This window comes from Aulostomus chinensis, chromosome 12 (assembly GCF_037954235.1).
Source record: "Aulostomus chinensis isolate RoL2024-O1b breed Wild chromosome 12, RoL_Achi_v1.0, whole genome shotgun sequence".
Lineage (NCBI taxonomy): Eukaryota > Metazoa > Chordata > Actinopteri > Syngnathiformes > Aulostomidae > Aulostomus > Aulostomus chinensis.
In genome coordinates, this window is record NC_141331.1 from 12,862,329 (window position 1) to 12,890,305 (window position 27,977).

General features: G+C 40.8%; 4 protein-coding genes across 10 annotated transcripts; all 4 read right to left on the reverse strand.

Moving 5' to 3' along the window:
• Window positions 1–297: 297 nt before the first annotated feature.
• Window positions 298–7,777, reverse strand: asmtl (acetylserotonin O-methyltransferase-like). 4 transcript variants are annotated; one of them, XM_086221217.1, is made up of 16 exons: window positions 7,691–7,777; window positions 6,906–7,021; window positions 5,993–6,124; window positions 5,866–5,913; window positions 5,718–5,782; window positions 5,551–5,615; window positions 5,294–5,402; window positions 4,720–4,987; window positions 4,424–4,639; window positions 3,479–3,638; window positions 3,189–3,388; window positions 2,963–3,095; window positions 2,638–2,778; window positions 2,438–2,560; window positions 1,101–1,326; window positions 640–737 (listed from the first exon to the last, which is right to left on the reverse strand). In XM_086221217.1, exons 2-15 carry the CDS (start codon window positions 6,996–6,998, stop codon window positions 1,121–1,123), a joined length of 1,959 nt encoding a protein of 652 aa, XP_086077343.1. In that variant the 5' UTR covers window positions 6,999–7,021; window positions 7,691–7,777; the 3' UTR covers window positions 640–737; window positions 1,101–1,120. The 4 variants fall into 4 exon arrangements, with proteins under 4 accessions (XP_086077344.1, XP_086077343.1, XP_086077341.1 ...); XM_086221218.1 differs by lacking the exon at window positions 1,101–1,326 and having other exon boundaries at window positions 298–737; XM_086221215.1 differs by having other exon boundaries at window positions 686–1,326.
• An 894-nt stretch (window positions 7,778–8,671) lies between these two features.
• Window positions 8,672–12,570, reverse strand: p2ry8 (P2Y receptor family member 8). Its single transcript, XM_086220239.1, has 3 exons — window positions 11,343–12,570; window positions 9,883–10,202; window positions 8,672–9,540 (listed from the first exon to the last, which is right to left on the reverse strand). Exons 1-3 carry the CDS (start codon window positions 11,430–11,432, stop codon window positions 8,796–8,798), a joined length of 1,155 nt encoding a protein of 384 aa, XP_086076365.1. The 5' UTR covers window positions 11,433–12,570; the 3' UTR covers window positions 8,672–8,795.
• Window positions 12,571–12,749: 179 nt separating this feature from the next.
• On the reverse strand, window positions 12,750–18,278 carry upf3a (UPF3A regulator of nonsense mediated mRNA decay). Of its 4 annotated transcripts, XM_086220236.1 has the most exons (11): window positions 18,084–18,278; window positions 17,042–17,148; window positions 16,848–16,954; window positions 16,545–16,643; window positions 16,342–16,452; window positions 16,163–16,218; window positions 15,932–16,090; window positions 15,710–15,843; window positions 14,196–14,499; window positions 13,757–13,965; window positions 12,750–13,264 (listed from the first exon to the last, which is right to left on the reverse strand). In XM_086220236.1, exons 1-10 carry the CDS (start codon window positions 18,222–18,224, stop codon window positions 13,768–13,770), a joined length of 1,416 nt encoding a protein of 471 aa, XP_086076362.1. In that variant the 5' UTR covers window positions 18,225–18,278; the 3' UTR covers window positions 12,750–13,264; window positions 13,757–13,767. The 4 variants fall into 4 exon arrangements, with proteins under 4 accessions (XP_086076362.1, XP_086076361.1, XP_086076363.1 ...); XM_086220235.1 differs by having other exon boundaries at window positions 12,751–13,965; XM_086220237.1 differs by having other exon boundaries at window positions 12,753–13,965; window positions 14,208–14,499.
• A 2,228-nt stretch (window positions 18,279–20,506) lies between these two features.
• On the reverse strand, window positions 20,507–27,818 carry cdc16 (cell division cycle 16 homolog (S. cerevisiae)). The gene is made up of 18 exons (XM_086221219.1): window positions 27,597–27,818; window positions 27,351–27,405; window positions 27,025–27,122; window positions 26,821–26,859; window positions 26,576–26,716; window positions 25,692–25,851; window positions 25,478–25,572; window positions 24,893–25,026; window positions 24,593–24,672; window positions 24,435–24,484; window positions 24,281–24,354; window positions 24,044–24,169; window positions 23,395–23,547; window positions 23,147–23,210; window positions 23,000–23,061; window positions 21,898–22,033; window positions 21,710–21,800; window positions 20,507–21,234 (listed from the first exon to the last, which is right to left on the reverse strand). Exons 1-18 carry the CDS (start codon window positions 27,642–27,644, stop codon window positions 20,981–20,983), a joined length of 1,860 nt encoding a protein of 619 aa, XP_086077345.1. The 5' UTR covers window positions 27,645–27,818; the 3' UTR covers window positions 20,507–20,980.
• Between the last annotated feature and the right edge of the window lie 159 nt (window positions 27,819–27,977).

A 27,977-nucleotide genomic window follows, 5' to 3' on the forward strand; every position in this document is an offset into this window, starting at 1 on the left:
CTCTAACAAATAATAGAAATCAAGGTGTACATTTGTTTTATGTCAGTTCAATATAATATCTGAACATTGTTTTTTCCATAACCAAGTGAATAAATACAAGTGGCCCTTTGTTTACCTGCCACCTTCTCACTCTCCTCATCCACTCTGGTTTGTATGTCACAGAATCAAACCCTCGCACGCCATCTCCATCAGCGCTAACTTGTTGACCTTGCGCGACACCTTAATGTGCTCATCCTGTGACACAAATGTGTTCCATACAATGGCAGTGACTTCACAGGATGGAGGTGTGTTGACATTTATTGCCATTCAGATGTTAACAATTTTTTTCACATTTTATTTAGGATCACATACCTAGGGAACACTTCCATTCATTTGATTGTAAAATATATTTACAAGGACTGGATGCAAAAAGTTGTAAGTTGCAAGTTGTACACATGGAGATGAGCAGGAAAAAATACAGACAGAGACACGCTTGTTTGTGTTTTCATACCCCCTCCCAGCTTCACCCCATGACAGAGCAGTGGTTACTTTCTACATCTTTATGGCAATGAGAGCATCAAGAAAGTTTAATGTTTGAACCACACGTATGTTCCCAAATCCATGTTTGCTCAGTAAGTCTGCGTATTGGCTCTCTGTCCTCTCCTGTCCTTCAGTCTGGGCCAGCATGTTAAGGGACTGCAGAGTGGAGTATGAGGACAGCCCATCCAGCATGGTCTCAGCTATGAGAACGGCACAACCTGAGGCCCAACACAAGAGACCGTCCTGGACGTTAGTCAGCAAAGAGAATGTGTAGATCACACGAAGGAGCCAATAAAAGCAAGAAATCATTTTTGCATATACTAAGGTCACTGTTAAGATGACCCTTAACCTTTTGAATGTCATTATCATAAAGTATCATTATCAGCAAAGGAACTGAGCAAAATGAGCATGCGTGTGTTCCTCAAATTTCATGTAAGAAGGATCAGATGGAGAACCTGAGAGCATGTCTCATACCACAGCCATCCCCTGTGCAGAGGCACAAAAGCTCCTCCTTCACTCAATTCATCAGGACTTAGCTTGTGACTCTGGCCAAGTTTCCATCTTTATAAATATCACATGACCTTGTGTACGGCTGAAACTGTCACACTTTAATACAGAGCATGGCATCCAGCAGGTTGTCTGTGTGTCGGATGTTTGCCGTGATGAAACTGTGGCCCTTCAAAAGCAGACTGTACTCGGCTGTGCTCCTCTGCTTCCCCTCGCTCATACTGAGGGCCTGCAGCAGCCCACGACTCGGGCCTGCCCGATCTTGATCCAGGAAGATCTCACTGAGTAGGAGTCCACACCCTGGCAGCACGGTGAAAATGGATGTGTATGTAGATTGCAATTGTCTTGCATTCTTTTATTAAGTTGTACATTCCCCCTCTTCAACAAAGAATCGTGCTCAAGAACAGGAAGATAGAAACAAAACTGGAATCAAGATTTAAGCAATTCATGTTGGGAGTTGTGAGACTCCTAGAACGTAATATGCTCTAGTCATGCCCCACTAAAGTCTACAACTGAAGAGAAGCTGACTGTACGGAAGCTGAAAACAGCCGTGCTTATCGAGTTTTAGATGCTGTTGGCAGATCACAAGTTTACTTGTGAAGTTTACTTGTAAATGGTTCTGGCTCTAATCTCATTATACTTGTACAATGACAATAAAAGGCATTCAATTCATTCAATTACTAGGTCACTAAGCTGGTTTTCTTGTGACATCAAGATAACTGATGTCATCTTAGGATAATCTTGATAATCTTCGCTTCTTTATCACAAGAAAGCAATTTTTCTTCACTAAACCCCAGGCGATGACATCACTTTGTGTTGACTTAAATGAGATACTCTCAATGCATAAAACCCATAAATACCATCAATGCACCAGTAGAAGGCACGCTGTGATCAATCAACGGCTGTCTGTACAGCCAAAAATAGCGGTTACCACGATTTACCGGAGGAAAACCACGACCTCGTATCACGGATTCATACAACATTCGTCAGCTGCATCCGTCAGGTTGACTGAGGACGTTTAGAGGGCAGGACGTGAGCCAGATTTTACATGTGCATGGCTCCGGGAAGACTGTGATATATAAAGAAAAATTACCATTCTGAATACGTTTTTGGAGCATGGCTTTTTGGTGCAAAAACACTTAGTAAGCATCCTACGCACCGTTTTACAAATGAAACCCCAGATCTTGAAGAAACACTAAGAACACTGATAAAAACCTCTTGTTTTCTTCTGTAGGTTCATTATACAATCATGAAGTTGTGATCTTGGAGCACTGCTGTTCTCAGCTTCTACAGATTTTGGGCTTGAGGGGATGAAATCTCCAAACCTTTCAGGGGCTTTTTTTTTTTTCATGAATCAGAAAACTGTGCAATCATATACATGAAAAGACTGAAATGGCTTCAGGGAATTTACCTGGAGTGCAAGAATCAGCGATTTTACCCAGCAGGATATGCACCTTCTCATCAGACCAGTCATGGAGGATTCTTGCCAAGATGTACAAGTCGGCTTTGGGTAGCTTGTCTTTAAAGAAGTCTCCTGGTCAGGGTGTACAAAGCCGTGAGTTAGCAGCACAAAGAGAGGTGACAACACTAACAATGCAGAACGAAACTGACCTGATACAAATGATACCCTGTTATCTGTTTGTGGTGGAAGGAAATGTTCAACATTGTCAGTGACTGCTGGCAAGTCAAAGACTGTCACCGACAAGCCGGGGTGAGCTTTAGTGAACTCGTAGGCCATGGCACCTGTGCACCCTTTGAAAACAGAAAGATGAAGGATTCTCGTGATAATCATCTCTCAGTAGCATGCCAGGAGAGCAGACCCAGAGCTGCAAGCTATTTTAGCAACAAAAAAAAAAGTAAAAAACACATAAAATATGGACAGAGGGAACTACGCTCTTTAAGAATACAGTTTTAAACCTTTATAGCATCTCGTTACCTCCAAGGTCACAGGCGGTTTTGAACCTGGACAGGTCAAAGGCTGTGGCCACAGCTTTTCCTGTAACTTTGGCGATGCTGTGCATGGCCTTCATGAATCTCAGTTTGGCCTCTTGACCGTCGTAGACAGCATCCTGTGACCAGAAAAAATAGTGACAGTAGCACTGAAAAATAACTTTAAAGATGATTTGTTTTCGTACATTTTACGCATCTGAGGCTTCATTCACCTGAAATAAGTCAGCAGGTTTCATGCCAAAGGCCTTCTCGTGCTGGTTGGTTCCCTCCCGTACAGCGCTCTCCAAGTGGGAGAACAGAGGCCATATTCGATCGTTACAGTGGCGGATGTAGCCTCGCAGAGAAAACGGAGCATCTGACAGCAAAAACGTCTTTGTCAGATCTGTGTTCTCGTACACTGGCTTCTGGTTTTCTAGAAATTGCCATAAAACAAGTGAGGAGTTCATTTTCAGTATGAGATACCTTCTCTGGAGGCTATGACACAGTGATTATGCTGACTAACTTCTTTTGTTCCTCAACAGTTGCAGAGAGACACAAGCCTCAAGCAGGCATTCTGTTCCCTTCACAGACGCTTGGATCTCCTGGGCCACCTGGGCCGCATCCAGCCCGGGTCGGCTCTGGAGCAGGTCGAACACACACAGCTTGGATGCAGTAAACATTGCCTGGAAGATTTTTGAAGAAACACTTTTAAAATCAGATTTGTTTTAGTTGATCTATGAAATCATAGTATGGGTTTTATTAATTATTTGCAGTCTACAGCTTCTGCTTTGTGTGTGTGTGTGTTATACTGTACTGCATTGCTGAAAAAATACCAAATCATAACAATTTGCTTTTATGAAACAAAAACAGTTAATTTTAAAAGCACACACACCCGTGTATAAGCAGTGAGGATTCTCTGTCAGCTCAACCAACAAGAAGATTTCAACAGTGTAACATTTCGTTCAGTCTCAGTGACGGCAGCTTTGCTCTGCTCACAATCCCACTAACAACCATCAGACTTGTAATTTAGTATTTTTGTTTTGTTAAATAGATTGTAACCTATTTCAAAAAGTAGTATCGTTATGGAACCAAAGTCAAGGTACTGGCATAAGCCAGCAATTCTTACCAAATCTTTAACTACTACACAGAATTCAATGAACGCTACAAAGCTCATGGACATTTTTTTTTTTTTAACAATTTCAAACACTGTTTATGTTGAATCTTCTGTAAATTCTACAGCACTGACTGACTTTTTAATCCAAAAAAGACATAGTTTGACCAGGAAACCACTGCTGCATTAAAAGAGGGAAAAACAAGCAATTCCATGTTTTATTTGTTACTGCAAACATACTGACAGTGATTTTTTATATCAATACACCCCGATTTTAGTTGAGTGAAATGCTTCATTAGATCCTGGGTGAATTAATAAGGAGTTAACATGCTGTATACAAACACTTTACATAACTACCTTGGAGGCTTTGAATCCATCCATCAGTCCAATGAGTTGAAGCAAGTCTTCTTTCCTGGGTTCACTGCCCTCTCTCTCCGTCATGTTTAGCTCCATTGACTGCTCTCTGCTGTCTGTCAGTGGTAATGACTCTCTGTCGTCTGTGTGTGTTGTCGAGCTGTTGACCAGCGTCCAGGAGCTCTCAACAGCTTCTGATTCACTACCTTTCCGTTTCACCTGTAACGGAACATTGCCTCTCATTAATAAAGGAGGTAAACACAAGCAGGTTGTCCTAACTGGACGAGACGGAAGCTAACCTTAAGAGTTGGACTGGCTGAGGGGCTATTCTGGCTCTCTTGGCTGTGGTGTGCTTGACTAGATGAGGAGCTGGGCTGGTTGCTGTTGTGGCTTAAATGGACAGATGCACTTTCCTGATCTAGGGAGGAAGGGCAGCAGTTGTAAATAACGTCCAGCTGTTTGCAGAAGCGGTTAAGGGGGAAACCCACAACATTTAGGAAGTCTCCATGGACGTACTCCACCAGCATCCCTCCAAGAGCCTGAATTCCATAGCCACCAGCCTTGTCCCTGACACACACACACACACACACACACACACACACACACACACACAGACACACGTCAGTTATACAACACTAATATATCTACCCATACACTTCTACAAATGCATAGCAAATATAACACAACTGTCAAATGTCATGCAGGACAAGAGAGGTTGAATAAAATGGTGAGTATCAAAGTCCAAAAGGCAACAGGCTGATGTGGTGTTTATCCAGTAGCATGACCTCATTGATGAAATACTTGGTGAGGTAACTGGAGCACAGGAATCAATAGCTGCTACATGAATTTGCAAGTTCAAACCTATACACTTACATGGGTTCACCACTGTTGATGTACTCCCACAGCATATCTTCAGACAGATCAGCAAACTTAACCTTTGTTTCTTCATAAAAGTCTATCAACTGGTAATCCACCTCTTCATCTGTAGGGGGATAAAGAGTATTACAGCAAAATAAATCCTCATATTCTTTCCTTATCTATACCCTTGAATTGAAAATTATGTCACGTAAAACAAAGGGTTAAATAATCCAACTAGCTGCTCTGTCCAATATTAGTAGGGATTCACTTACTTTCTTTCTCGTGGCACAAAACAATAGCGACGCCTGTGAAGACGCTGTGTTCTTTCCCGCTCAGGCTGGAGAAGGAGACATTCAGAGAGAAGAGATACATGAGAAGAGAGAGACAGAGAGAGAGGCATTTTATGTCTGTAATAAAGGAGAATCTACATAATTCTGACCTTGACAGCATCCTGTAAGCATCTTCCTTGTCCACTGGTTTCTCAAGAATCATGCCATCGACAGTCTACGGGAAAAACGGCAGTCAGCGCGATTAACAAGCATGCTGTGTACAGTTAAGACAGTAATATCAATCAATGCTTCTCTTACCACAATGGTGTCTGCCCCGATCACTATGTCTGGGGTCTTCAGGTGTTTCTAAAAGAAATGAATACACATTATTTTTATCTATTCTATAAAAACAACCAACAGTTGTAAAATAATTCGATGAACTTACAAAAGGCATCCTTCTGGCCACTTCCAGGGCCTTCTGCTTGGCTGTCTCCACCGCGTACTCGTGAGGTGCTTGGAAAAGTCCCTTATCAAGAGTTTCTTTGAACCAAGATGGCACCACTTCAAATCGTAACCCCTGACATGTAAGGAAGCACAAAGCAAAAATGAGAAATTTGATAATATCCCTAGTTTTGCGGACATCAATATCACACGTGGCACTTTTTTTTCTAACAAAATTGAAAACATTTTTTTGGACAATTTCTATTTTTATTTATATTCATCACAAATATTTAAAAAACTAAGTACTATTTTAGTGCTTTTATGTTGTTAGGAGAGATTTGGGATTATCTGCATATTGCAAGTGACAGTATAAAAAAAACTATCTAAAGATGAGTAACATGTAGACTGTCATCCAGAAGAGCTTGACTCATTGGACAAGAATAAAAAGATAAATCAGTGAAATAAGATTAAATTGTTATATTAATCAAGACATCACCAATTCAAATTGACATCATGATATCACAGCTGACATTCACAACCCTGAATTTCAGACTTTTTATGCACTTGCAGAATACTTCAATTGCACCCTCTATCATTTGTCTTTAATCCTATTTGTTGGTTTTACCCATCTTATTTCTCTTACATATTACTTCTGCTTTGATTTATTCATTTTTAATAAAATGCAAATGTTGGACATACAACTAAGCTGAAATGAGGTCTCCTGTTAAACTGAGCTGGAACCCAGGTACAACTGAGTCTCTGCATTATTTTTGAATAAAAATGAATTGCATTATCAAATATAAGTGCACATTCATCAGCCAGTGAACAGAAACTAGCTCGTAGGCTTACACAGACTGTAATATTTACACGATTCACAATAGAGATGATGATTCAAATCCTGTGACTCGGATGCGTACCACATTACGAAGAATTTCCAGTCTCCTGGGAGAGGCGCTTGCCAGCACAACCAGTTTACCAGCCAGCTTGGAAATGACAGGGTTCAGCACCATGGTGGTCTTATCTTCCTACTGCCCTTGAGGTGATGAACAGAGGTAAACATGAAATGTGTGGTATCATTTATCTCTGTGATTCAGGGAAAAAGCAATGATGACTCATGGTTATTAAACTCAGGACCAGATGGAACTAAAAGGGTTAGTTGATTAACACATTGTCAATTATCATTACAAAAGTGTCATTTGAGAAGGACAGACGCAAAACATTCAGTAATAAGCCTGAGATCACCTTCTTAAATATGAAGATTTTCAACTTTTCTGTGTTTAAAAATCACTGTAAACGGATTAGCTTTTGGGATTAGATTTGAACCTAAAATCAGAATAATAAATAAATGTGCATTGACCGAAATCGCACATATATGGGATTAACTGACAAATAAATTGCACATCAGGAATCTGTATTTTAAATAAAGAGAAAGACACGGGTAGAAAGGAAGAGAAAGTGGGATAAAGCCAACTTTTTTTAAAATGAAGCAGGCACAGCACGCAACCTACAGTTCAACAGCTTTGCTGCATGCTATCTTACAAGCTAACGATACTTTGGTTGATTAAGCGTTTTAAGAATAAGCTACTGAGGTAACATGTGAACGTAATGCTACTGTAACGAGGTCAGTTAAATACCTCACACATAGTAATACCCAAACAGACAATTTTATCATTAGAAGTTATAAATTCGGCTCTCCGCTTACCTGTACAAGTCAAGGAACTGTGAGCGAGTACCCTACGCCTGCTACGCTTGTTACGTCACCAACCCGGTGGCGCATACGTGATGACGTTTAACCAATGGGCGGATCCACATGTCAAACATGTTTGAAGTAGAACGTTGTGTAAACAATACAACTAAAATATATACTTATATTACTGGGCCTACATCTACTATTATTATTACACATATATCGCTACTACTCCTAATACTGCTGCTAGTAGTAGCATTAGTAGTACCACTGATAATATTATTATTATTCGTAATAGTAGTAGTAGTAGTAGTAGTAGTAGTAGTAGTAGTAGTAGTAGGAGTGGTAATAGCTTAAATCCAGACAAAGAAAGCTTATACAACATTTTATTCCATTGTATCTACACTTTTGAATACTTCATATTTTGTAAAAAATAACAGGACACTTGTGACAGATATTTAATTCACATAAGACAAGCTTCATTTAAAAAAAACACGTGGGAAAGTCAGAAAACAGATTCAATTGTTCTCTTAAAAAAAATGACTTAAAAATGATTTAAAAATATGATTCAAACCACTGTTATAAGAACACACACACACACACACACACACACACACACACACACACACACACGCACGCACACACACGCGCGGGCGCTTAGCCACATGCTGTCCCCAACACAGGGCAATCCCCAACACACTCTCTCTCTCTCTCTCTCTCTCTCTCTCTCACTTCCACTTTTGTTCTTTCAAACAGTTCTTATGAACAAGTTTATGTCTCTACACCACAGCTGCCCAGAATGGGACTACCATAAGTTTTGAGTCTGCCAAGCTGAGATACATAAATAGAAAATAAAAAAATAATCAGGCCAACAATATATATATATATATATATATATATATATATATATATATATATATATATATATATATATATATATACACATATATATATATGTATATGTATATATATATGTGTATATATATGTGTATATATATATGTATATATGTATATATATATGTATATATATGTACACACACACACACATAAAATCAGTCACTGTTTATGCTGTTTTCTTTTTTATGAAGGGAAAGAGTTTGGGCATTGCTGTGGCACTGTTCTATAGCATCAAACACACCTTACTATGTTCCCCCTCATGGCCTTCAAAATGTACAGAGTGTGAGCTCTCTTTATGTTCTATGCTTATCGAGAACCGACTACTCAGGCTATGGAGATTGAGCATCTGTCTCAGCTTTTGCCTGAAGTCTCTGGAAGCAAGGTAGTATATGAAGGGATCAAGGCAGCTATTCACACAGGTAAAACAGAGAGATAACTTATAGGCCATATAGACAGATTTCTTAAAGAAGAGTCTCAACACACTGTGAGTGAGGAGGAGGATGTTGTTGGGAGCAAAACAGAGGATGAAGACCAGCAGAACAATGACAGCCAGACGTGTTGCTCTATCTTTCTGTGCTGTCTTGGAATCTTGGGCAAGTTTACGGATGACACTGATATAGCAGAATGTTGTGACGCAGAATGGGAAGAGGAAGAGGATGAACACCATGCTGAGGAGGAAGGCTGCCCAGGCTGCTAGAGATGGGAGCATGTCTTTTTTCAGCATGTCAAAGCATGTGGTAATCCCCAGTTCAGGAATATCAAAGGTCAAGTCTGTGGTCATCAGCGGGTACAAAACACTCAACACCACAGCCCACATGAGCAGACAGCTGATAATGGCGATGGACTTCTTCTCTCTGGTCTCTCTGAACAGCATGGGCCTGACTATGCCCAGGTAGCGGTCAATACTAATGGCCATCATGGTCAGGATGGAGCAGTACATATTGGTGTAGAAGACCATGGTCAGGAACCTGTGTGGGAAAAGAGATAAAATAGGGAAACACTTAGATGTAAAGATCTGATACCGCTTTGATGAATCTGAACTTACAGCCAGCCCCTGGTTTGCTAAACTTCAAGACAGGAAACCGTAAGAGCGTGCTACTTTGGTTCTGTCTGGGCTGTAGTGACAGTTTGTGGTTTTAAGAGAAGGGCTGGATTCCAGATAAGTTCTCTGGCAGTTGCAGTGGATTGATTCTGTTTCCCCCAGTCTGTATGTTAAGCTAACCAGCCACTGGCTAACTAACTCTCACAACAGAGTGAACAAGTGAAAACTATTCCGTGAAGATCCCCCCTCTCAATGCCCTGTAGATTACCTGCACATACTAGGCCCCAGATCCCAGTGGTAGCCCTTGAGCTGGTAGGCAATCTGGAAGGGCAAGGCGGTGCCGAGGGCCAAGTCAGTGAGGGTGAGGTTAATCATGAAGATGATGGAGGGAGTCTTTGGAGAAGTATGGAAGAGGAGGAGCCACATGGAAATGCCATTTCCCACCAGGTTAATGATAGTAACGATACTGTAGATGATAGAGATGGTGATGCTGGTGCTGACACTCTGAAGCACGGACAGGGTGGCGTTGTCCAGTTTGAAACTGCTGGAATTCGACATCACGACAGGGTGGGAGTGGCCACTCCTAACCTACATGCAGTGGTGTAGCAAAGGCTGCAGTGAGGCTTGGAAAGTATTATCATGCATGGATATCAGTTACAGTATTTTAGTGAAGGAATTAGTCACAGTGATGCAATTCTTTCACTTTTCATATGCGCAATAACGACTGATCTCTAAAGCGTAACATAATAAATTTCTCTGTGGTTTTGTTTGCAAGAGCACACGCGCTGGGTGGAGTTCACACAGGAAGAGTGTGTGCTTGATGTGTGGTGGAGCGTCTCAACTGTTATTTCAGGTGGCACAGACAGCGTGTCAGTTCACCATTTAGGGTTTCTTAACTGTAAACCAAAGACGACGCTGACAAACGCTTAATAAGACCCCAGACTAAAAGAAAATAATCCCACCATGACACTGTCAACACTTCAAGCCGTAATCCCACCATGACAGTCAACACTTCAAGCCATGTGAGATGCTGATGCTCTTTCTAATGTGTAATTTAGTAAAGTCTGTAACCACAAATCAGATCCACAGCCTCACACTGAGCCTGTGTAAATGTCTGATTTTTTTTTAATGTGATAGAAAGCGCACCCTTATTACAACAGCAGGGACAGGGAGCATAATTATTGCCCTTTTTAGTAATTTGGTGAATTATTAGAAAAACATAATGGAGAGCAATGTCCAAAAATAGTAATTCTAAATATTTGGGGTTATTATGTCATCGGTTTAATTTGGTGACTTATTAAGACAGGCACATGTGTTATTATTATCATCCCCATTGACAAATGGACCTGAACATTTCTAGAGAAGTATGTGCCATTTCTATTGAATCATTTATATTTTTTACGTGGACACTTTCGCAAACTAATTACAAGAGTGAAGTTCTCTATTTTAGGGTCACATGCTGTAACCCACTGTTGTTGTGCCACGGGTGCAAGTCAGATGTTGTCATTCTGTCATTTTGTTAAAAAGACGAATGCAAATGATATCCATAAAAACACGTTTTTATAAATGTTCCGTCATTAACATTTATTTGGTGAAACACTAACAAAGGCTACGGACACACCATATTCGAATCCATCTCAAGACAATAGCAAGGCTATAAATGAAACAGTATTGCCTATAAAGATAATACTTCTGACAAACTTCAATAAAAGTCAGCTGAACACTCACCTCTCTGAACAAGGAGGCAAATGAGAGAGAATCTAGACACGCAACGGGTATGTGAATGTCAGTTGGAGATGGAGGTACTGATATTCTCATAGTACTGACGAAATAGGGCTCGAAAGTATTACGTTGCCAAGGAAGAGAGAGAGAGAGAGAGAGAGAGAGAGAGAGAGAGAGAGAGAGAGAGAGAAAACAGACCGCACGTTCATGTGCCAATCCATGGCTTGTGATTTTCAGTCTCCTCCAAAATAGCAACACCTGCCTGTTTGAGATTGAGTTTCAGATGATAACATCATAGAAACTACTTGCTTATCATGATAACCAGTGATGAATATTGCTACTTGTTTTTGTCACTGTTACACCTGATTACTTCATCCTGATACAGTTGAAATAGAGAAGTTGAACTTTCCACTTCAGTACATTTACGTCTGATACAGGACAGTGTTTTTTTTCTAAAGTTTTTTTTTTTTTTTGGTCCAATTGATTTCAAAGTGTTCAAAAGTTTATGACTTCAGAAATCATAGCTTAATACTATGCCACAATGTTAAACATCATCTCATAAGCAAATATCACTTTTACTTGCTTTTAACGTACAAATATATCTGAAAAGTTTACCGTTCGGAGTTTCGACTCCGCACATTTTTCATCTTAGTATAGTCATTGGGCACCTCATTCACATGTATGACTATGTCTTTCACTTCTCAACAATCACAACATGTGTGAAAGTAACAAGATGAAGGGGAATTTTGACTGGTGTGGAGTAAAAGAAAAAATTCCAAATCTATGTTTCTGAAGTGACAACATAAGATGTTTTTTTTTTTATTTCCGCTCATAATCAGTAAGAGTCATACCTGAGGAAATGAAAACTTTGTGGGGATGAGACGTCATTATATCTCACTGAGTAATGTTAGTTATAACGTACTTTTAACGTACTTAGGTTTGCCAATACAGACACCAGTACCTTCTATCTGCCTGCATGTATATAAATAGTGAAGTAGACAACGGATACTGAGATTCACAAGATGTGTTCTGCCACTGCTGACTTCCTGTTGACTGTAGCAGTTCTGCTTTAGTGCGATGGACGCAACCTTTGAGATTGTTCTGATTTATTGTAGAGGAAACAGTGAGGAACAATTCTCTGTACCAAGCAACAACAACAAAAAAAAATTGTTGTCCTGAATCATCTGAAGTATCAGTGTGAGTATGCACTCATCTGCCTCCATCATCAACGGAAACTGACATACGTATGTAGAAGCTCCAGTGTACCCTCGACTGATGTCTGCAAATGTGCTTCGAGAACCCAACAGCCAACTGTAAAAGCAACCTCATCCAAAACCCTTCTCAAGACCAGACCAGTCGTTTCTCTTAACTGTTTATTAAGGAAACAAAATACTCTAGAGACATGTTAGGACATGTGCAAATCTAATATAAGGCTTGTTAAACAGACAGTAGTACTATTATAGAATTGATAAAGTAATGTGCAAAGTACAGTATGAAGTGTTCTATTTAATGTGTCTGGCTCTTGACGCTTTCATTTTTATTTCTCGGAAATGCTTTACAGAAATGTAGAGAACGTGTTCTTCCTGACTTACGGGCAACACTGTATAAAGCTATTCTCACAGAAAAATGTGTGTCCATATTAATTTGTATGATACCGAATCAGACAAAACCTCATATGACTCAAACATTTGGAAAAAAGCTGGAAAAGACATAAAACACTGTCCCCTGTCTCTCATTTTCACATACACAAAAATGCAGGCAGGTAATCCTCTTTAGTTTTTACATCCGTGATCTGTTCTCCTTACGCTGTGTGTCTGTTTGATAAGATCTAACTTTAAAAAAAGGACCCAGTTGTCTCTACCAAGGCTTACGAACAAGATGGCATCTTGCAGAGAATGAGATCATGATTTCAACTGGTGAGCTGCCTCCTACGAGCATACACAGACAGACACACGCACACACACGCACACGCACACACACACACACACACACACGCACACACGATGCACAATCAAACAAAACTGCATTTCCTTAAACTTTGATCAGATTTGATGAATTGAAAATATTACAAATAGAGCAATCTCAACATGTGCATCAGCACCAAGGTACTACATGACGTATACAGAGGAGTAAACAGTACATCGTGGTGTTTTCATACGAATGGCCTCTGCTGGTGGTATAGCTGGGTCATTTTTCCAACGCTTAAAAGTGAGAAAATTGATGTATTTATGTAATAAAAATGTAAATGGTCTAGTAGAAATCAAAAATATTTACCAGCATCAAAGCTATGAAGTTTAGTTCACATAATACTGAGGTACATCACCCAATCAAAACAATAAATAAATAAAAATACCTTGACTTTTTCTCCCTCACACTCGGGTGAATTATTTTAAAAATATCAACAATAATCAACCTGTCACCTTCGACTTCCCTACGACTGCTCGTGCTCATCTTTGCTCTTCTCAAATGGCTTATCAAGCCCTGTTGCCATGGTGACCACCTCATAGCAACGTTCAGTCCCAGGTTCAGGTGAGTGGCCCACAGGAATGCAGTCGTAGCCTTTGCCTGCTGAGCTCATGCGCTTGCGGTTGCGTGCTCCAGGCTGATAGAGCTGCATGGCTGGACGGTCCTGCAGGGAGACAAGAGAGCAGGGACATAGGAGAGAAAAGCAGCACACTGTTTGAAAACCCATATGTCCATATGATACGTGAAAACTACTATCCAAATGTCAAGATGACGTATTATCGAAACCTTTGTCTAGTTACGCATGTGAGATGTTGCCTTGTCTGCCAACAATAAATACGTCAACGTCAGAGACAAAACATTCAGTTGTCACCTTAACCATCATCTCATGCTCACCTTCTCGCTCACCTTGTTTCGAAGGCGTTCCTTCCTGTTACCCAGATCCTCCCTGTCCTCCTTTCCCAGTTTGTCTCCACTGTCAGGACAGTAGGAGTAACCATGGTGATGCCCCTCTTTCTTGGCTCGGTCCTGGCAGTATCCCTTCCCCCATTTGGTCTCATCTTTGCGGCGCATGAACTTGTCAAACTCATAGTGGTGTCGCTGACGTTTCCTCTCCTCATCTTTGCCACGGTGATCCTTGTCCCTCTGTCTGCGGCAGTGCTGCTGCTCTCTTTGCTCCTTATCGCTCTCAGGCTGACCTCTAGTGGACAGATGCGATATTGCATAGAAGCAACTCTGGTGGTTATTACCCACACACTGTTACTCTCGGGGGAATTTGGAGAAAAAGTTGACAACAAAGTGTATGTGTTTGATCACATAATATGGCCATATGCACACTCTCATCAACAATAAACAAAATTAAAATGCCTCTTTTTTTTTTTTTTTTACAAAAAATTCACTAAACAGAGATACTCCAAATCTGAGCTCTGATTTGAAGTATTTCCCTAATATATTCTGGATTATTTCACAGTTTCCAAATGTCATAATAAAGCTGCAGTTACAGGAAGTTATTCATCTTTATTTCAATATCATGCCAAACATTCACTAACAGTAATAGTACGATGAGACACTGCTGCTCGTTGTCATATCAATAATGAATATATATGTCTCCTGCTCACACATAAGTTTGAAGGTTGAGAGCTCACACCTAAAGTACACCCAAAATAGCTTTCACAGTAAAAATAATATCTGTTTCATGACAGAACTGCCACTGACCTCCCACAGTACACGAATAGTGCTTGCCTCACATAATACGCTGAGGTGCAAATGTTATCGTGAGTTCATGAGAACTGGAAAATGTGACAGTTTCAATGTCTGAGGTGGGAGATCAGACTGAATGACCGGTAAACTCAGAATCTCCCACTAGGAAAGTGCAACCTTTTTTGAGAAGTTGGTTTGACGTCACTTGTGCTTTGTGGCGAAGGAAGAGAACTGTACTTGTTCTAAGTGTAAATTTGAGGAATCTCTCTTTTAAATTTGTCTTTGCATTTGTTGAATTGAGACCACCCGAGCTTCATTTTGTTTCCTTCATACGGGCGGTGAGGTCACTTGTCTGTTCCTGACAGCACCACGTTGGCTGTTTGCTGTCTTAATGGTGAGTGAATGCAATTAGCTGGGAATTTGTCCACTTCCCAGCTGCATGAGCCCAGTAGAAACAAGTAAATCTGCTTCCACTGGCTTTTTCCTGAGAATTCGACAGTTTTTTTTAAAAATTTTATTACTCAAACAGGTTGGCAGGCAGATAACATCAGGATCCCTCTGACTACACTCTGTTTGCCTTCCTCTAGTGACTTGAATGTACATCCTATGAATGTAGGAGAGTTTAGAGATACCTAACGCTCATATCTGGCCATCTCCCTAGATGTCGTGTAAAACTGCTCAGCAACAGTGAAGGAATTCACGGTTCTTACTTTTCTTTGAGGTCTCTCGACTTCATTTGCCCTCCAGCTTTTTCCCATTTTCCTCTGTCCGTCTCCCCCAAATCGCTTTTGTCCTTCATTCGATCAGAATCCACATCATCGTCCCTGTCGCTCTTCTTCAGGAGCTAAAGATGATTAGACAGGGGGCAATCGTTCTCCAACAGCATTCAAGTAACAGGGATGCACAATTATGAATTACTTTTGAAATGTGACCTTAATTTTGATGTCTTTATCAGATAATTTCTTCTGCTTCTCTGCTTCCTTCCGTTTGCGCTTCTCCTCTTCTCGTCTCTTTCTTTTCTCCTCCTCTCTTTGCCTCTTCTTTTCAAACTCTCTTCTTCGCCTCTCCTCTCGCTTTTCCTCTCTTATTCTCTGCAGACAATTATGTAGCACATGAACATTACTCATATCATTCAAAAACTTTTACAAGTACTTTTCTCTTACCTGTTTCTCAATCTTCTTATTTTTGATGTATTCCAACAGCGGCGTCGTCCTTTTGGCTGAAATTGATCAAAGGCGCAAGAGAGACAAACAGGATTTGAACTACGATCATTTTTTTTGGTTTCTATAATGGCTTACAGGAGACAAAAAAAGAAAAATCTGCCGTTGATATGACGCCTCACCTATGAGTTCTCTGGTTCTGGCTTCTATTTCTCCCAACAAAGTCTCAGGGTTGGCCATAGACTTCTCCTCATCACAGGTGTAGTTCTCCAAGAACCGCTTATATTCTGGGTCTGAGGGGTTGGAAAACCAGGACGGATAAAGTTTACGACAAAGAATCATGAGATGATGATAATGATGATGATGATGCTTCATATTTTACTACCTTCCTCAATGCTCCCAGCTTTGGCATCTTTCTTTTTCAGCTTCTTCTTGGAGATTTTCTGGAAAGGAGCGAACTCTACAACTGCAGGGTACTCCTGACCTGAAGAAACATAGAAACAAAACACAAACGTCAGTTAACAGACAACCAGTCAAATAGTCACACCAGCAACACAAGCACAGACAACGCCACCTGTATATGCACATTGTATTGAACATGTAAAAAAACACCCTTCGTTCGCGCTGAATATAGCAGGATTAGCCGTAATGTGTGCACACATTCAAGGTGCCATACAAAAAAAAGTACCTTTGTTGTCAATGAAAACGTAGCCATCAAATCTGTCTCTGAACAGAAGGATGTCTTCGGGGTTTTTGAAGTTGATATATGCTCTGGAGAACAGGTGAGGGTAGAGACTGTGGAGGCAAGGACATACTTCATTAAATTAAACTGTAAAAGTAGCAAATTGGTATTTTAGGCCTAAAAACAATTGTCAGGGTTACCTCTGATCAGCCGGGAAGAACTCAAAATAGTCGTAGGATGGAAGCGGACTGAGCTGCTCTTCTAATTGGTCCTTCGACAAGCTGGGTGGGAGTCTTCGAATGACTACCTGCAACGCATAATGAATCTATTAGTTGTGACAGAATAGGAAAGAAGTGCACAAATATTTTTTGCCTGCAAAACAAGATATGAAATAATTTGGCGATCCACTCATAACAGGACAGTCTGCAACAATGTATGATGCGTCTGTGATGGTACAATTTGAATCAAAAGACCTGTGTCTTTGACCTGCTACTCATTTGCTTTGTCAGAAACATTTTGAAGTTGATCCAAGACAAGAGGAAGTGACATCATCTGAGTGTCCCGCAGGTCGAGGGAGGGGAAAAACCTAAAGTTAGCTCTCTCACTCCATTTTTCAAATTGGATAATATTGTGATAATATTATGACTGTCAGCAACAAAATTCAGTCCGGGTACATATTTCTCAAAGCTTTCTCATGCTATCATCACAGATGCTGAGCTGAATTTCTGATCAATTGCTTATGTAATTCTCAAAACGCAACTTGGACATTCCTTCGAGAAGCTATGGGAGAACAAGAACATATTCCCTGTTATAAAACATCCTGAATAATCAAACGCAAGATATGAGAAATGATGGTCCACAAAGTACGTATATTTACACACGTTAAAACGTGCGAAGGGCACCAATTGGATATAATGGCCACAATAGCGAAGAAAAACTGTTGATCATGTGAGCAAATGCGTCATTATTTGTTTTTCTCATTGTTGCAGTGAATTCCACGATGGTTTAAACAGCCCAACCGCCACCAATATGAATGTTGCTGCACATGTCAGCTTATTTTACCGACAAAAACATTGGTGCCATGTAATTAATCCAAAGGGAATGTGAAGTGATGGATGCCGCTGACAAGTTGGAGCAGCCTGTCGCTGTCCGCGGTGCTGAAACCATCCCGCCGTCCTCCATGTCTGATGTCCTCACAGCGTAAACAATGCGACACATCGCAAAGACTCGGCTTCCTCCTACCTTCGTAAAAACCTCTTTCTTCTCTTCTTTCTGCTTGAGGTTGCCGGGGATGTTTTCTTTCTCCCTTGGAATGTCCCTGAACTTTATTTCGACGACGCTTTTCTCCTTGCTCACCGTCATTTGGTCCTTTTCAGACCTCATTTCTTTCCATCTCCCTCGTCTAGTCTGAATTTGCCGTTCTCTCGCGAGATTAGGGTATTATCGCGAGTGGTGCGATGGTTATGACGTCTATGCTGAGTCTGCTTCCATCAACTTTTTGTGAACTTTGTAATTTGTAACTTATATAAATGATTTTGGACTTTGCTTTGCACATTTCTCGAACCCTTGCTCATGCTGGTTACCAAATTACTTATAATGATCAAATAGCTATGCATCATGAAATAAAGTGAAACATAGTGTAAAAAGTAGCATCACATAAAAGTTAGTCACCACAATGCAAAGTACTTCATGAATAAATGTGTATCCATTTTCAGTTATTGAAAGTAAATTATCTCAATGAACAATATCAGCCCTCAATTTCCCAGAGCTTACAATTGCATTTTCCGATAGCTTATTTGAAATCATGACACTGACTAATTCTTCAATATGCCAACCGCAGTCCAAATATTCAATGAACTACAAAAAGCAAAGAAAAAAAAAAGCATGGTTTATTAAGTATAATCACATTAATAAACAATTAATCAATTCCCAAGTGTATTTATGTCTTTGAGTGTCTGTCAAGCGTAATAGCGCATCATTTTACACCACTCAAGTATGAGTGAAGTGGAGATTCCAGATTTCCACTTTATATTCACATCATTTACCGGAGTGAGTTTGCAACTGCGTGCGGGACTGTTGGCAGCTCCGGGGGTCACGGTGCAGGCTCCTGTACCGAGCTGTGGGGAGCGGTATTGAGATGGTCTGCACAGGAATTTCCATGAGGAGAGCTGCCCAAAGAGTTCCATGATTCAGGGCAGGAGGACTGGCTCACCGAGCGCCCTCGGACATCCCGGTGGGGTACTGGGGAGCAGAAGGACGTATTTACCAAATTTACAAACTGAAAGGCATCTGCCCTCGACTACACAGCCTGCACACGGAAGTTGCGGGAAAAAAAATCAATCCTGCAATATTTTTTCACAATACTGCACTGATATTTCAGCCACTACCGTTCTCGTATCACAGAATGTCATGATACAATTGTTTATGTATCTTACAGTGACTACATTTAGTGTGTTCAATAACAGTGTAAGCTGAGAAATTTTGCAAATATTGTTCTAATAAATTGGAATGGAAATCTTGCATCAAAAGCCTGAGAAAAATCACGGGATGAACATTATCAGACTACCCAGGTTAAACGCAGCACTACACTGTCTGAAGTATAACATGTATTGCAATATACCGTGAAATCATATTGTGACTAATGAATGATAGTGAGGTACTTGCCAATAACCTCCATTATACTCATCTCCAAACTAGAGTGGGGCGATATTCTGTTACTGTAAAACAACAACTGCATATTTCATGGTATTTTATGGTATGACTACACAAACCCTAACATTAAATGCAAAACAGCACCAACACTCACAGGATTCATAATCGAACTCCAAGATGAACACGGAAAGGTTGTTTCATGTAAATATGCAAATGAACTTTGAATCTAGCAAATACACATGCAGGAGCCCAACAAATGGCACGGCGCTCCTCAGCTCACAGATTAATAAGACCACTTTGCCAAACACAGGAAATTATTAACTCACCAGCGAGGAAAATTTGCCTCCCTCTGCTGCTCTCCAAACACAGCCGAGGTGAGGGTCTGTCTAGTGTTGACACAGAGCTCTTCAGGCTAGGGACAAATGTGGAGCAGGTATCCAGGTCACGACAGACCACCCGCTCTTGGGTGTAAATGCCGGCTGATTTAGCAGGAGTGCAACCCATCTGTGCTGAGGTTGGTCCAGTCACTCTCCATGGGTGGTGAATAGTGAGTGAGCTATGGTTGTCAGAGGGGTAATGGAGGGGAGTCCCGGCTCTGAGATCTCCCTCCTCCCCACTGTCGGATCGTGACATTTGAGAGGATGCTCGGAGGTAAATTACCTCTGCAACGCTTACAAAAAAAACCCTGAATCTCTAAGCTGAGGTCACAGTGAATACTGTATACCCAAATAAGGGTAAATGAATGCCATTGTGGATGAAAAGGAAAACATGTACAAAAACTGTTGCAGATCGTATAACTCACAGCTTTGTTTGTCTCTCTAATACTATCTTTATGAAAAGTCAAAAATTGGGCTATTTTGTTTGTTTCATCTAGTTTCTGCAATGTTTCATGGTACAAGTATAAATCAAACATTGAGGAGAAGAAGAAGAATGGAATCAACTCGACTTTCAACCACATTTTTCCAGACAAGATGAGAAAAACCCTCGTACGCTGATACGTTTTAAGATAAATGCATGGTTTATTGTAGAACTGCTAGTTTGTATTTTGCTGGCTCTTTCTTCAAGGTGAAAATCCACAGGGTAAGTAAAGCGGAGGGCACTAATAAGTGACTAGAGTCTTGTTTTTGTGACGTGAGGTCGTGTTTGCTGTGTCAGAGGATCACATCTTCCCAGAGTCTTCAGGACCAACCCAAGGTTCGATTCTAAACCAACTTCTTGACCCGTTAAACAAAGGCACATGTTGATTCCCCTTTCAAAGCGCATTCTTGCACCACTGATGTGATGTGCAGTGAGCGCTGCAGACAAAGTCACGCCCCCCACCGCTGGCTCACAATGGCGGAAACGCAATCATATCTAATACACAAGAGGGGGAATCCACAAGAAACCTTCGGTGGAGGAAACGCGCCCAAGTTTAGGTTTCAAATTTGTCCTTGTGCTCCAATGTGTGTACCAATGACTGTTCCACTTCCTCCTGGGTCAGGATGAAATCACGTGCTGGTGTCTGACAAGGTGTCTAACATCACATCGCTTTCATACATGTCACACTCTAGGGTTAAAGAGAACCGCAGGGGCGTTTCCAACATCATCTTGTCCTGATTTGACAGAGGTGTTTCCAGGGACGTGATGCTGTTGTCTTCTAATCTCGGAGTGGCTACAAGTTCACCTGGTTCCGTTGTGTTCAGCATCTTCATCAGCGCTGGAGTGTTTAGGTTTCCTCGCACCTTGTCATTGATGTCAGTGCCTTAGCGGAGACAAGTCACGCCACATTCATGTTAAATATGTTGAGCAGGTCAAAAACAACCATGAGATATTCACGGTTTCCAAATCAACTTTTTTTTTGGCCAGTGAGCCTATAGTATCAAGTGTTTTCGCACCCACATTACACATGAAAGAACAAAGCTAAACTTGCTTGAAGACTGTTTTGGATCAGTTTGCCCATTTCAGCATATGCAGCTATAAGATTTTTGCTGACTATCCAGTGAAGTGAAAGGGCATTTATGCTCAAGGCAATAAAATGTATTTATCGTCAACTACATCTCCCTCCAAATTCCACACAGACCTGTCAGGATATGTCTTTTCTATTACAACTTAGGTTTAATAAAAACATATCTGCTGCAGTTGGTGCGCTGTGTGAGAAAGAGGGATACAACGCATTTTTGAAAAATGAAACAATGAACAAGGTATTCCAGTGACAGTGCCAAGTGTATGTGGCATACCTATATAGGCATCCGTGTCACCAATGTACATCTCGATGCAGTGGCCAAGCATCGTCACAGAAAATGTGTCGTCCCTTTTCAGCCCAAGTGCCTGCCAGTCAAACAGCAAAACAAATCTGGACATTTTAGCCACAATAGAGAGAAAAATTCCATTCAATCCCACATGGACGGAGGGAAAGGGCCAGTACCGTGTGGAAGTAGTCGATAGCGCTCTCAAAGTCCCCCATCAGGCTGTGCACATATCCTATGGCAGCGTAGGTGGAGGCATGTTGAGGGATCAACACCAGCGCCTGACGGTGGTACTCCAGAGCCTGATCGTACTTTCTACAGAAACAAAGACCAGAATTACAAAAATACCAAGAGGGTCTGAACATGAATAATAACAGGTAATGTCAGATTTCATAACATGAAACAGGTTGCAAAAAAAGAGGACCATGGGTAACCAAAGTTAATTCAACAAAATAATGAAGCAATGTTATTGCAGTTAAAAAATGTATGGTGCTGATTCTTCACTGAAGACCACGCGCCCTTTCACCATGGGGGAAGTAGCTGAAAGGGTCACCTGGGCAGGGTGAACACAACCTGGCCAGGAACATACGCACCCCCCCTCCCACTTTGATACTTAGAGCTTGATCACACACAGGTCTGTTTCAGCAGTTTTTTTGTGTAAGAGGATCAGGGCTCCCCGCATCACCTCTGCACAGCTTTTAGATGAAATGGGATTTCACCCATTTAAAATAATAAGAAACAGAAAATCAATATGAGGCAGTCAACGTAGATATCGTGGCATGCTGCCACAAAGAAATCAATGTATGGAAAACACTGTGTGCTCCCTTCACTGTTGAAATTTGACTACTTAATATACCACAGGTCGTGCCCCCTACCTCAGGGAAAGATAGGCACAAACTACAACTTGCATGACTGTTTGTTATAAATCACTGGGCCTCATGCACATCAGGTACTTGGTTATCTTGTCTGTTGCACTGAACTGTGACTTCAGTGTACTGCTACACCCCTAATGTGAATAATGTGCGTTTAAGAGAAAGTCGGAATTTTAGTTTTGATATTACTGAAATGGAAAATCAAAGGCTTGATCATGTCTGAATATTCTTAAATGACAGGTGAAAAAAAGCGTATTAACTTAGAAATCCAGCTGGCAGTCACAGAAGCAAGCAGACCAAATAAATAAATAAATTGTGTCAAATCTGGTGACCAACTCCATGATACAGCCTTTTTCATTCCAGATCATTCAAACAGCAAATTTCACCATCAAAGTATTTCTATACTTACTTCAATTTTCGACACACATGACCCAAGTTGTTTAGCAAAGGCTCCCATTTGTCCACAGTTACCTTCAAAGCAAAGAAATATAAAAATGTAAAGCCACACCAACATTAGCAGTCAAATGTTCTTAGTTCTTGAAATGTCATGAACTACCTCGTTTCCTATGGCTTTGATCTTCTCCATCGCATCAAGAAACAACCTCTCTGCCGTCTTCCAGCTGAAACACATGTAGAAAATGTTTGTCGGGCATTTATTTCTAACTTGCTCCAACTTTCTTAGAAGGTTAAAGGACGCTTTGGTAAATACCACTGCTGCGTGTGCTGTCTGTAACGTTTTCTTGTTACTTTACGGTAAAACTCGAGGTGTGAGTGTTAATGTGTGTCTTTGGCTGCATGACTCACTCTCCATTCTGAAAGGCAACTACTGCCACCTCATGTATGACAAATGGGTCCTCTGGAGCGATACTGAGAGCCTGGCTGAAGAATCGTTCTGCCAGCTTGGAGTTGTTGGTCAAACCATACTCCAGGCCGATGTAGAGCATGGGTAAGTGACACCTGGATGACAGAGGGGACAAGGAATGTTGAAGAAGTGTTTCCCTTCTTTTGTTGTAAAAACTGCCTTAAATCTGAGCTGCACTGAATTCACAAAAAACAAATAGTTATTAGTAGCTGCTACCAACAATTTCTTTGTTTGCAATATTCCAAACCCTGAGCCTATTTGGTAGGTTTGTGTATTTTTAAGTTGCTGCTGTGTAAATACAAGGGTGGAAAATGAACATTACATGTATCTTCAAAACAAGGCACATTCCAACACTCAATTATAAAGTTAAACAACCAAAGCAAAAAGATTGTCAGTAGTGATGTTTTAAAGCAGCAACATACTTGAAGCAATGCTATCAATTACGGGCAGGAGGCTGAGTGCAGGGCTTGATCTAGGACTGGCGGCCACCAACGGCAGGACTTTTGAGTACCACTGTACTTCTGCCTGTCTGCATTTAATTCATAAGTCACAGAAGATCGCAATTCAGGAATATCTGACTCATGTTCCTACCCTTTCATCAGCTGGGCAGCGGTGAAGTAGGCAGCCATGGCTTGGTCATGCTCACTCTCTACCGCGAATGAGTGACCATAGGCAATCCATGCGGGACCATACGTCCTCTCCAGAGTGGTTGCTTTGCTGTGTGTGGAGACACATAATATCCAATTTGTGACATCACTTAATGACCTAGATGTAACCTGACCGTCTCCAAAACAGAATGGAGCTCCTTTCACAAGCATGAGCATATACCTGAGGTAGCGCCGAGCATGTTCGTTTTTATGGCCAACCATAAGATAGTAGCACCCGACAGCAAACCAGGACACCTGGAAAAACATGGTTGTTTGGTTACCAAATAGATGAATTTTAAGTAGACATGGTAAAGGGATATAACAACAATACTCACTGGGTTGTTGGGATACAAGTCTACAAGTTTGTGTGAGAGGTAAAACAATTCTGAAGGAAGAGAAAAAAAATACACACACAAGCTTAGAACTGAGAAAAATCGATAAATACATGAAAAAAAAACACTCTGAAGGAACGGGCCAAGGAATCATATTTTACCATTTGCTTTTCCAAGCTCGACCAGAGTTCCTATGTGGACAGGTAAACAGTTGGCATGGAATGGGTCTTTAACCATCACCCTGAAAGTCCAACAAGAGTTTAGTAAATGGTTTTGCGAATGCTGTACATTCTCCTACAGTTACGAGGATGACGTACAGAGACCACAAAAATGAAATTGCTAAATAACGAATTGATTTTTAGCTACAGGACATGAAATGTGTTCATATTACCGTTAACTACCCATATATTTTTGCTACCTGGCACTAATTAGCCAAACACATCAACAGCAAGGCCACCTACATGGATGTGAGTTTGTAGCACATCTTGAAATCACAGTTATAATAATGTCTCTCAGCAAGAGACACCACCACATCCAAGTTGTCCTGGAGACCATTGACCATCTCTGGCACAACCAGGTCACTGGGCTTGTTATACTGTGGCAGGAAAGACAAGGAGAGGATGAGTGTGTGTGTGAGTGTTAACGGTGAACGTGGCGTTTACAAGTGAGAAAGAACATTAAAAAAAATGAAGGGTCATAAAAAAGGAGACAAAAAGAATTTAGATATAACAGGTCAGGATATCACTGAATTTTGCATTTCAGTTATCGCAATAAATCAGTAATTAACTGTTATCAGCCATGAACATATACCCTGATGGTGAGTACCACATGATGACTCGAAGAGCTAAAATTAAAGGTAAACAGAGCACTGTGAATGTGGCGTAGACCCAAAACAAGCTTGATAAAAAGAGAAAATAATTCCTGTTTTTTTCCTTTTTCTGTGGAATTTATAGACAGTATGAGAAATATGGAATATTGTCAGTCTTATCCTTTAAATAATATACCACTGAGCAAAGGAAATACCCAATGAGTTTAAAAATCTCCACCTTTTTCAACTTATTCTCAAATAGGAAGTGCAGCAACTCCTCCTCTTCCTCTGTGCATTGTTGACTGAGAGGAAGTGAGTCGAGAAAGTCCTTCTCTGTTCAAGGATGAACAAAAAAAAGAGTTCCCATTTAATAAGCTCATACTCAAAAAATAATAAACCTGTATATATATCTGTATGAGGTTGAGCAAACGGGAGCCACAGATCAGTCTCACCTTCCTGAGCAGTCAACATGTGGTGCGAAGTTAAAAGGTCAAAGGCTTCAAAGCAATACACATCCAGTTTCAAGGCCTCTTTGTAGCTGGAGGTGGCCAGTGGTCTGTTGTCCATGGCATCATAGATCTTACCCCGCAGGAGGCAAATGGAGCTGCTGATCTGAAATATTTCACACAGGAAAAAGGGACAGGACAATGAAGAGGGCAGAGGTCATAACCTTGAGTAAATGTCTGGTGTTACTCAAGCTTCATAACATAGGAGCATAAGCAAGTCATTGTAGAAAAACGACTCAAAAGACAGGACGCAGATAAAATACTAACAATGGCAAAAAATGGTCTTAAATACTTTTCACATTTTTAGAATGGATTTCAAAGCACTTTTTTTCTGAATAAAATGAAATATTAAATTGTCAGGCAAGTGAGGACAATTCAATTTTAAATAATGAGGTATACTCTCATTAGTGACGCATTAATCATCCACTCAAGAATTGTGAAGCATCTCAAAAACGGATTTGAAAATTGAAAGCTAATGTTAGCTAATGTTTGAGGTAAGAAAAATAAAAGAGCTTGAACTCTTGTGTAGGAGAGCATTGGTAACTGAGTGTGATTTCACTGTCTGGACCTCCAAGTGGAGATGCTGTTTATGCTATTAATACATAAATGTCTAAATATGTAGACTATAAAGCCTCTTTACCGCTGGCACAGTAACCTGCAAGCATTTGGATTTTTTTATGCAGATTTCTATCAGATCCTTACTGTGTGTGTGCGTATGTGTAGTAGGGGTTAGATATATGTGAAACAGTACAGTGCTAACTGTATCAAAAGTAATGAAATCATATACTGAGCTGAATTTGATATGCATTTCATTAGCAGCTCAGACTTACCGAGGCAGGGGACATGTCCCAGTCCTTGGTTGACTCTGGTGTCCCACCTTCGTCCTTCCCTGTCCTGTCCAGCAGCTTCTTACAAGCTGGCTCCTCTGCATCAAGGATATCCAAAGCCTGCTGGAACTCTTTGGCAGCATACTGGTGAAAACAACCAAAACTTAATTCAACAGAAGCATAATATATTGATGACTTCTCTGAATGAAATTTCAGTTCTGAAAACGAGGGCTGTTTAATTCACTTACGTGGCACCTTGCAGCAAGATACTGACAAGCCCCATACAGCTGTGCAAGAGAGAACACGAAGGCACATTTATTATGGCTTACTTTATTTAAAATGTACCCACGAGTCTTTACAAGAGTTAAGCAGTCCTCCAATATATTAGTCTGATTAAATCACACTTTAATTTCCAGCTCACGGCTGTACGTATATCAATAACCTGGAAATACCTTGTCAAGTTTTCGTGAACGGAGTGCATGGGAGGCTCTGTGGTACTGTGAGGTCAAGTAAAGGCACTGAGCTAACCAGTAGATATCCTGGGGGTCCTCTGTACGGCAGACAAAGAGGTAGGGTCACCACTTAAACAAGCAACCGCGTCATCCCAGAAAACAAGTTGATATCTTACCCAATATTGGTGCACACGTTTATCAAAAGGTGCATACTGACATTTAAACTGCGTTGGTAGTAACATATCATGATAACTAAATAATGCAAACGCAGCAATTCAACTAATATTAGCTTCGTAACTTCAGGTGACAACAGTAACGTCACTCACCGTGAGACAGGGACGCTATCTTGTCGGCCCAAAACAGAGCACTTTGATACTGTTGCTGTGAATACCGAACACACATACACACATGGACACGGTAAGATTCAGTATTTTTGTTGTACTTTTCTAACTACCTGATCTGGGGATAGCCAGAAAAGCACACGATGTCAATATTACCACTGACATCTGGTTCGGTTGTGAGCTAGCATGAGCTAGCTTCACAGATACTAGGACAGACATCATTCTTCTTACCTGGTCGATGTACTGCCGTACTCGCTTTCGAAGTCTGTCGAGATTCATGTTTAATTTTAAGAAGACTTCTTACATATCAAAGAGTTGTCATTCTTAAACAGGAAAAACAGTATTAGGAACTGTCTACTTTCGGTACGTGCTAGCTTGTTGGCTGCGTAAAATCAAATCCGCGGCTTCTTCTGCAACGAGTGTTCTGCTACACAATACCGTAAGGAAACTCGAATTGGTACAAGGTTCCACTTTAACTCCAGTGTTTTTCATTTTTGCCTGGTCTTCTTGGAAAGTAAATTTATGTAGATAGAACACATATGTTCTCATTTGAATTATGTTTTCAGCCTTAGCTTGTCAGTCCCTTTTCTTTTCATTTGAGTACTTAAAATC

Excerpts from the sequence above, each read along its gene's own strand:
- asmtl (XM_086221218.1), bottom strand. The coding sequence starts at position 6,998 with ATGGTGCTGAACCCTGTCATTTCCAAGCTGGCTGGTAAACTGGTTGTG. Across the intron at positions 5,616-5,717 it reads GCTTACAGGATGCTGTCAAG|CCTGAGCGGGAAAGAACACA; the intron begins GTCAGAATTATG and ends CTCCTTCTCCAG. Across the intron at positions 2,561-2,637 it reads CAGGGTATCATTTGTATCAG|GAGACTTCTTTAAAGACAAG; the intron begins GTCAGTTTCGTT and ends CACCCTGACCAG.
- p2ry8 (XM_086220239.1), bottom strand. The coding sequence starts at position 11,432 with ATGAGAATATCAGTACCTCCATCTCCAACTGACATTCACATACCCGTT. Across the intron at positions 10,203-11,342 it reads TTGCCTCCTTGTTCAGAGAG|GTTAGGAGTGGCCACTCCCA; the intron begins GTGAGTGTTCAG and ends CACTGCATGTAG. Across the intron at positions 9,541-9,882 it reads CTGGGGCCTAGTATGTGCAG|GTTCCTGACCATGGTCTTCT; the intron begins GTAATCTACAGG and ends TTTCCCACACAG.
- upf3a (XM_086220236.1), bottom strand. The coding sequence starts at position 18,224 with ATGAGGTCTGAAAAGGACCAAATGACGGTGAGCAAGGAGAAAAGCGTC. Across the intron at positions 16,453-16,544 it reads AGCTGGGAGCATTGAGGAAG|ACCCAGAATATAAGCGGTTC; the intron begins GTAGTAAAATAT and ends CCAACCCCTCAG. Across the intron at positions 13,966-14,195 it reads GAAACAAGGTGAGCGAGAAG|GACCGTCCAGCCATGCAGCT; the intron begins GTGAGCATGAGA and ends GTCTCCCTGCAG.
- cdc16 (XM_086221219.1), bottom strand. The coding sequence starts at position 27,644 with ATGAATCTCGACAGACTTCGAAAGCGAGTACGGCAGTACATCGACCAG. Across the intron at positions 27,406-27,596 it reads TACGGCAGTACATCGACCAG|CAACAGTATCAAAGTGCTCT; the intron begins GTAAGAAGAATG and ends CGGTATTCACAG. Across the intron at positions 25,852-26,575 it reads GGGACATGTCCCCTGCCTCG|ATCAGCAGCTCCATTTGCCT; the intron begins GTAAGTCTGAGC and ends GAAATATTTCAG.